This window comes from Sitodiplosis mosellana, unplaced genomic scaffold (genome assembly GCF_009176505.1).
Source record: "Sitodiplosis mosellana isolate CC-2019 unplaced genomic scaffold, AAFC_SMos_1.0 Smas_scaffold_6170, whole genome shotgun sequence".
Classification (NCBI taxonomy): Eukaryota; Metazoa; Arthropoda; class Insecta; order Diptera; family Cecidomyiidae; genus Sitodiplosis; species Sitodiplosis mosellana.
This window is the reverse complement of record NW_022601411.1, coordinates 2,454,434-2,462,961: the sequence shown is the minus strand read 5'-3', so window position 1 is coordinate 2,462,961 and position 8,528 is coordinate 2,454,434. Positions and strand designations below refer to the sequence as shown.

Here is an 8,528-nt window from a genome sequence, read left to right as displayed (position 1 = left end):
CCATTGCCGTAAATCATCTAGAAAGTGTGGGGGGAAAAAACGGCAATTGATCAGCATTTAACAAGGTTTTAATTCATTTTTTTTCTAGAACGAACGAAATTCCAACGATGAGAAATTGAGGCAATGTTTTTCATTCGGATTTTGAAAGCCAAATCGAAACGTTTCGAAATTAAATCTAAAAATGTGTTGCTTATTACAAACAAATCGAAAAATTACTGGGATTTTGGCTCATTTGCCAAACGGATACTCACCATTTACAGACTCTGAATTTTCACTGTCTAACATCACGAAATTTGAAAATCAAACCGATCACCTTTGCGACGATTGGAAATGAAAATGGGCACTTTTTCAAGTCAGTGATTGGAGGCTCCACAAACGAATTTACGCTTTAAACCAAGAAACAAAAAAAAAACAAAGTTTACATGAATCGACGCTGTCTCGCCTCTTGATTGCTTGTGACTGCCTTTTAAACCACTCATACGTGAGATAAAATTCCAGTTTTAGCAATAAAAAATTCTTCGATTCAAAAGACATAAAATTATGTTTATGAACGATGATCGAAGGTTTATCGCATTGTCGTGTAGCAAATTTTCTCAATTAAACTGCAATAAAATGTGACAGTGTCGGTGATAGCATGCACAAGAAAAAAGATAGAGTACGACTGTAGTCGAATTGAGTTTGATAAAATATTTCTAGAATAAAATGCGTAAAATTGTTTTTTTTTTCTAATGTCGAAATGTTGAAATGTCTCCATAAAATGTTGCAAAATGTGCGAAAAGTGTGAATAAAATTGCCAAAGATAAAAACTGAATGTGTTTTTTAGTTGAACCTTGTTATTTGCACTCTAACAAAGACGTACTAAATATTGCCATTGACTGAATAATTCAAATCGTCAAAGAAAAATCAAGAAAAAAAAAATGCACAGTATACATCGCCACCTGCAAATAATAATAGCTACCGTCCATGTGTCGTGTCATTTAAATGGCATTTTTATTTAAAAGTTTTTAATCGGAGAAATGTAATGGTTGTGTGTTTATTTATTTTATATTACAATTGAATCTTAAACAACGATAAAAGAGTCAAAGAAAGAGACTAAGCGCTTGCATTAGTTCAGATGCACATGAACGGTGGCTGGTTCAATGGTTTGTGTGTTGTCGTTGTGTTTTCGAATGCCGCCATGCAAACGGGCTGTGATTTCCGTTAAATCCTTCGTCGGATCACTTTCAATGTAGTCTATGTGATCGCCTTGTTTAATGGCCAATTTAACGGGATGTTGCATTTGTTTGGCTATCGTAACACCGTGTATACTTGGCACAAGGGCACCGGATTTAAAAAGAAATTCCGTTTCTGTGTCGCCAATTGGTTTGTTATCGCCATCGACCAGTTGAAATGAAATGTCATCGGGTATCGTTGTGATTTCCATATCAATATTATCAGCAACATCATCGAAATCGGTTCCGTTGAGATAGGCCGATTGTTTGGCACATCCAATCGAGATCACTTCATCCGGTGGTATCGATGATAAAACCTGCGCTTTTGGTACTAATGCCGAAATGGTTGACTGCAATTTTGGAATTTTCATTGATCCACCCGTAAAAATTGTCTAAGGAAATAGGGAAAAAGGAAAATAAGTGAAGCAAAAACGAAAAATCTTCAGAGATAAAATGTGTATTCAAAAAATTCATATTTCTTCGCCTAAGACTTGGTTGTAAGCAAGAAAAAACAACTTTTTCCAAACAAAAACATGAAATAAACCGTGCATACCTTGTCAATGTTAACGTTGTTCTTTTTGATAAATTCGTCGATGGGTCGACTGAATAGTTGCAATTTGGTGCCGATGACATTTTCGAAACGTGCTCGGCTAATATTCTGGCTCCAATCAATGCCATCCATAAGCGATTCGACGAAAACATGTGCCGATGGCATGGTGGACAGAATGTGCTTGACGTTCTCCGCCGTTTCGTTCAATTTGACCATTGTGCGTCGACTTTCACGTGGATCTAATTTATACTTGGCGAAAAATTCACTGGCCAAATATTCGCTGAGCGCTTTCGTTAAAATATTTCCGCCTAAGTGTGACAAATGCAGGCTATCAACAACGCTGTACAATCCATCGCGAACGGACATTATTGTTAGATCGGTGCTAAGACCGCCCAGACGAACGATAAACACATTTGATATTTCGCTGGCATCGATGCCAATGTCATAGGCCAAAAGAGCGGCCGATGGTTCGGTGATCACACCAATCACTTCGAATCCACCATCACGAACGGCTTTGCAATATTGCTGGCGACTTTTTTGTGACCAATTCATTGGCACCGCAATCACAGCTTCCAGTACGGATTCGGGCTTGGCAGCGGCATATGTTGCGTTTTCTGTGGAATGTGTATTGATCAAAATTATGATAAAATCGAAAATTAAGCAAATCCCCCTGAATTAAATCCTTCGAATTGGATAAAAATCCGTTCGAAAAGTCCAAAACGCATTGAAAATCACATTCTTTTCGAAAACCAACGTTTCAATTCAAATCAACCGACCGAAGTCTCTATCCACTTACCGTAGGTGTTTTTCAGCAAATGAACAGCCACTTCGAATGGTGTAATTTTGGTGGTAGCATCATCGCCTTTGCTCAATTCATATGCTATGCTCGACGCCGTATGGTTGACTTTGCACAAACACGACTTGGATATGGCCTCATCGATCTGTTCGGGCGTTAGATGATCGCTTAAAAATTGAAAATTGTTTACAACTGTGAGTGTTCCATTGCGTGCGATGCCTTGTTTGGCGGGCAATCCAACGCAAAATTCACTCTCTTGTGAGGCCGCAATGCACGCATACGAAGACCGATCACCGAATTTACTCGCTACAATTTCAGCTTTTTCTTCCTGCAACACGAGTGAAGAGAGAAAAAAAAAAAAACAACCCACATTAATCCGACTCATATTTCGATTTTGTCTATCGCAATTTTTACCTTCAATGTGCTCAACGTTATGGTGGTATTTCCCATGTGCAGCCCAAATCGACTTCTCTCCGTCATTTTTTCACGATTGGTTTATTTTTATTTGCTTGAAACTATTAAACGATTGGCGAACGCACGAAAAAAAAAACTCACTAAATAACTTTATTCGCCGTGGTTAAATGTAGTCACCGCAACACACGTGCTGTTTTACAATGCAAAGCATTCATATGCGCGTTCCGTTGACAGGCGACTGGCGCGAATTTGACATTTCAACCGTTTGACGTGAGTCATTCGCACGTGTGAACCAACCACTAAAACCAGCCTTAAGCCCACATTCAAACCACAGCATGTACACATTGACGTTTCGGTCAACAATTGTTTGTTTTTGTGATGAACCAGTTTTGGAGGAGATTTATCTTTCTAAAATGAATACATTCTGTTCAACAATGGGATATTTTTTATTTTTTGTCTGACTGCGCTGTGATGTTTTAATTTAATGTTTTTTGCAAATAAAATCAAAAGTCATTAAAAATTATCGGAAATGTACAGGTTCGGAGTCAACTCAATGAACGATGCAAGTAATAGAGAAAAACTTGGTCATTTTGAATTTGATGGAAAACAATTTTGGATTTTAATCAACTCGGATGAAAATATCGTTAATTTTTATTATTTAACAATTGTTTTGAATATTTATTGTGTTTATTGCATTGTTTCAATCGGTGCCAATTGAATATATTGCATGTATTGTACATTGTGCCAATTCAATCAGGCAGGCAAATCATTTTTTTTTTCTCATTCAAACAAACTCAATATTTAATCGATTTTATTATTTTTTTTCAGGCATTTTGATCACGTCAAAAAATGGAATATGGATCTTTTTTTTTTGAAAATGTTCATTTGGAGAGAAAATAATTCCATTTGTGTTTGTTAATTTGGCTCCAATTTTCGTTTTGGTTTGCCATTAGGTTCAATTAAACGGAAAGGAAACAAAAAGTTTAATTAAAATGAAAGAAAATTGAAATTGCCATTATTAACTTGACAATGAATGCAATGCAAATGCGTCGAAATAATTTGAGGCTTTGAGCTGAGCCGCCAATATTCAACTCGTAATTAAATATCGACTTTTGGTGAACATGATAAGAGATAAGCCAAAATGGTAATTTCGTAGTAAAAAGTCAACCAAATTAGCAATAGTTTCCCAGCACAAGTCACTTACGATTTGTCGTTCAGACAATCAACCAGCTAATTCGACACTCGGAATCCAATCTATAATTCCTGAGAAGACCATCACAAGGCAATCATGTACCAACATAGTCCTTGGTATGTTTAGAAGTTCAAAGTGAAAGTAAAATTTAACTAGAAATACCAATTTTCCACTCTTTTACTTCAAAAAGTCACAAAGTTTAGTGAAATAAATTCATTTTTTTTCTTAGTTTATTTAATTTTGATTTAGAGTTTGAATTTTTGTTGTATTTTACGTGAATTTTTTTTTGTTGGAAAAACAATGAAAAATATGATAAAAAAAACTCATTATTCTTAGGTGGACCAAGGCGCTTGGAACTGGTGTCACATTGATCATAATTTTGTCCATCGTTATTGTGGCATTTCATGGCGCACTGGCTCATGAACTACAACATTTTGAATCACCGTCAACGAATCGTTGCGAAATAAACCTTCAAGAAGCCCACGACATTGGAAATATTCAATTGACTGATGTAAGTAGTGCGGTACAACTAGTACCTTTCTTCTTCTAAATTAATTCATTGGAAACTAGTTTTTCTGTTCATATTTCGTGGCCGTATTTATAGTATACGAAGCATATCAATCAAATAAATTTGTTGTTCGTTCATACAACAATGTTGAAGAACAGATGAGTGTCGAATTATAGAAAAAAAATAGACTCTAGTGAGGTGTGCACTTACGAGTGCCACGGAAGAGTAGACCATAATTTTTTTGCTATTCATCTTGCTAAAAAGTCACGAAGAATTCAGTTGAAAATGAAAAGAAAAGTGATTTGGAGCTGAAAATAAATCAATCGAATTAATTGATGTAATGAAATTAATTCAGGGGAAATGCTCCGATTTTCACACTTCTTTTTGATTAATATGAGACTTTAATCTCAATAATCTACTTCTGCACTGCAGAAAATGAACTTTTCTTCACAATTTAATTTATTTCGGTAGACAATTTACTAGGATTTTAATTAATTGTTTTTTTTTTAAATTAAAAATCAAAGTTTTTTCTTCAATTGATTCCTGATTTTGGACTTGTATAAAATAATATAACGTTTTATTCAAATTTCATTGAAAAAAATTAAAAACCTGAATAAAATAGTGATTAAATGAAAAAAATTATTTTAAATTCTAGGGTGAAAAACGTGCTTGTGCCAATGGACTCGATTTGAAAATACGGGATCTATCTCAATTGCCACTGCTGGATGAGTCACTGCCAATCCGGAAACTGAATATCGAGCCTGAAACCGAAACTGAAAATGACATTGACATTGACATTGACATTGATACATTCTACCAAAAACCATTTGACCAATTAACTGAATTGCATATGTCGAATGTGATGGTGTATGGCACGACCGAAGCGAATAAATCCAATGCAAAATTAAAATTGCTCAGTATTCATCGTGATCGTGGAAATCGTGATTTGAACGAATTAATCCACCAATTCCCGGTGCAATCGCTTGAAACATTGGATCTATCCGCTAACTCTCTACCAAATCAATTGAATCGATTCTATTTCGTGAACATGACGGCACTTCGTGAAATTCTTTTGATCGATTGTCAGATTGAGCAATTTCCGTTCGACACCTTTCACTTCGTGCGCAATACCATCCAACTGATAAATTTAACGGGAAATCGTTTGATAAAACTTGCGCCGGGTTTTTTGTCAACGATTCCTGAACCAACGCTCAATCAATTGACCATTCGACTCGATAACAATCCGTGGATGTGTCGATGTTTCACAGCCAGTTTATCACAGCGACTTCTCTGCCTTGAAAATTGTCGGCCATCGATTGGCGGCCGTAGTTCAAACGGCGTGAATAAAAGGGTTGAAGCTGATGGCGTGGTCGAGTTGCAGTGTGAAGATTTGTCGGACAGCACGAAAACAGAAGTGGTGCTATTGAAGAAGCAAACGCATAACATTACCATCGAACCAAAGGATGAGTTATTGCTGAGAATTATGGTCACTGGTCCACCAAATGCATACTTGATCTGGTACAACGATTCGTTTGCATTCAATATGGACAACGATCAAAGGATTGCCGATTACATGCACTGCAATGATCGGCCGAAATTCGAGTTGGCCGTTATCGAGAACTCGACGTACACATTTTGTGTTTTGACATCGAGCGAAAGTGATGCAATCTCACCATTCAATTGTGTGGCATACTATGTCAATCCGAAATCAAGCAATTCCACCGATCCCGATTTGGTTTGGTTTACAAACGGACAGAAGGGGATGGTTTATGCCATTGTTATCAGTTCCATTTTGGTGTTGATGATTTTTGGCATTTTATTGGGCATTTTCCTAATTCGCAAGTATCCGCATTTGCTCAAAGACCATCAATCACCGTATTTGCTCGATAACAGCAACCGATTCAGCAAACGCAGCAGCTGCACTTCGTCCAGTGTGTTCAGTGTTGAAGATAACAATACCATAGACTATATGTAAGTGGATTCGTCGCATTCTGGCGAACATTTTTTTAGTTCTACACAAAATTTAAGCATCGTTCGTTTCTTTTCTTCTTTCATTTGATTCATTCCTTAGCCCAACTTATGTGACACCGAAGAATTTCGACTTTGTGAAGCCGCCCAAGGAGAAAGAAGTCATCGCCTTGGATGCATCTCGTTTGGAATGTGGGGAAAAGCAAATGACCGAGAATCACCACGAAAGCATCAAATTGTACTGGGACAATACGCAAAAACTACCAACACCGCCGCCAACACCCAATCCCAATGGAAATAAAAATGAAGAGGAAAACAACTTTTCCGATAACAACAACAAGGAATTGGATAAACAAATCGATTTGCCCATTGACAATCCAAACGAGGAAGGCGCCAAGAAAATCGACTATGCCGAATTCGATAAAAACCAGAAGCAAAACGAATAGAATCATTTCAATCGAGCTTGTACGAAGTGCAGATTCATTGTACGCTTCAAAAAATCAAATCTTATTCAATTTGTTTCATTGTAACACTGATGGGCACGAATAAAAGTGTTGTACAGCAACAATTCTATTATTTCTTGAATGAAGGTAAACGTGGTAAATCGTCTGCGATTTATTCGCTAAAAATGTTGATCGAGCGAGAAATATGAAGGTAAATTTATAGGATCGACACAAAAGCGAGCGTATCCCTTTAAATTCGGATTGGGCCAAGGGAAATGCAATTTTAAACGGCGCATACATTGCTTTCTATGAACGAGCAACCGGAATTGGATACCAGCATTTGAAAGCATAATTCAATCAAATGTGGAAAACAGTAGGCCATCATGTGTTGACGTTCACGTTCATGGCAAAAACGGTTGCCATTGATTCGTCTTGAATGTGTTTGTTTGTATTATTTTTTTTTTCATGTATCTTTTGCCGTTGTATTATTTTGTATCTCATTTGCCGTTGATTTTCATTGCTTTGGTTTGCGTATATAAAAGCACAATGTCCACTGTGCTTGCTCAAGGCCGTCCGATTTGCGAAAATCGGGTAAAAATAATGCAAAAATTCGTTAAAACAATACAACAAACGTCGACGACGACGATGGTGATGATTGCGGGCTAGAATGCTGTATTAGATTCATGAACATCTGAAATAAGATCGAGAGAGGGAGAGAGAGCGATTGTTTGCATTTCAAGTCAAAACAAATGAAGCTATTACAGATGACATGAGATAATAATGTGTGACTGATGCGATGAAACGGTTCTCTCTGCTTCTCTCTCGATGTCTTTGTGTCGGTGTGTGTTGATGCGCGCAAGGCGCGTTGCCAATTGATACATGTATGTTAAAAGGAATTTATCATCACCACGCAATCAAGCAAAATATGAAATGAGACGATGCAAACATACTCTCGCGCGCCCAAAATGAAAATATCTCTCATGAACTAAGAAGAGAAAGAAAAACACCAAACTCAACAAGTTGAAAGCATTTTTTTTTTTCGACGAGCTAGCAAGAAAGACAGAGAGAGAGAGAGAGAGAACAGGCAATTGTGGCCCATCTCAAAATTTGGCACAATCGCATCAACATCATTGTTAGTGAATCGAATTGTTTGTGGTCGTTGCAGCCGCCGCTTGTTCCTCTCTAATTGTTGTTGTCAGAAGCACATTGTCACACATTGTCGATATGTGATTATAGCCGTTTTAGCCGTGTCACAGCTTCCCTCGATGCCGCCCTCTTCCACTGATCAGCCGCTCTCTCTCTTTCTCTCTCTCTCTCTCTCTCTTTCTCTCTCTCTCTCTCTCTCTTTCGTCGCCTCATTGAGATCCGTGCACAATTTGTAATCTTAGCCATTGCCTATGCTCTACTAATATCTATCTTTCTTGTTCTCGTATTTCGATTGTCTCT

At 37.3% G+C, this 8,528-nt stretch overlaps 2 protein-coding genes across 4 annotated transcripts; one reads left to right on the top strand and one right to left on the bottom strand.

Annotated features, from left to right (window-relative positions):
- Window positions 1-966: 966 nt before the first annotated feature.
- Window positions 967-3,211, bottom strand: LOC129575832 (heat shock 70 kDa protein 14). Its single transcript, XM_055459939.1, has 4 exons — window positions 2,972-3,211; window positions 2,558-2,885; window positions 1,765-2,375; window positions 967-1,603 (listed from the first exon to the last, which is right to left on the bottom strand). The coding sequence occupies exons 1-4, from the start codon at window positions 3,035-3,037 to the stop codon at window positions 1,106-1,108; spliced, it is 1,503 nt and encodes a 500-aa protein (XP_055315914.1). The 5' UTR covers window positions 3,038-3,211; the 3' UTR covers window positions 967-1,105.
- Window positions 3,203-7,207, top strand: LOC129575831 (uncharacterized). Of its 3 annotated transcripts, none has more exons than XM_055459936.1 (5): window positions 3,203-3,533; window positions 3,800-4,279; window positions 4,500-4,674; window positions 5,327-6,642; window positions 6,743-7,207. In XM_055459936.1, exons 2-5 carry the CDS (start codon window positions 4,260-4,262, stop codon window positions 7,083-7,085), a joined length of 1,854 nt encoding a protein of 617 aa, XP_055315911.1. In that variant the 5' UTR covers window positions 3,203-3,533; window positions 3,800-4,259; the 3' UTR covers window positions 7,086-7,207. The 3 variants fall into 3 exon arrangements, with proteins under 3 accessions (XP_055315911.1, XP_055315913.1, XP_055315912.1); XM_055459938.1 differs by having other exon boundaries at window positions 3,297-3,728; XM_055459937.1 differs by having other exon boundaries at window positions 3,329-3,537.
- Window positions 7,208-8,528: the final 1,321 nt, after the last annotated feature.

Excerpts from the sequence above, each read along its gene's own strand:
- LOC129575832 (XM_055459939.1), bottom strand. The coding sequence starts at position 3,037 with ATGACGGAGAGAAGTCGATTTGGGCTGCACATGGGAAATACCACCATA. Across the intron at positions 2,376-2,557 it reads TTTGCTGAAAAACACCTACG|AAAACGCAACATATGCCGCT; the intron begins GTAAGTGGATAG and ends CACATTCCACAG. Across the intron at positions 1,604-1,764 it reads ACAACGTTAACATTGACAAG|ACAATTTTTACGGGTGGATC; the intron begins GTATGCACGGTT and ends CTATTTCCTTAG.
- LOC129575831 (XM_055459936.1), top strand. The coding sequence starts at position 4,260 with ATGTACCAACATAGTCCTTG. Across the intron at positions 4,675-5,326 it reads GAAATATTCAATTGACTGAT|GGTGAAAAACGTGCTTGTGC; the intron begins GTAAGTAGTGCG and ends TTTAAATTCTAG. Across the intron at positions 6,643-6,742 it reads AACAATACCATAGACTATAT|CCCAACTTATGTGACACCGA; the intron begins GTAAGTGGATTC and ends TTCATTCCTTAG.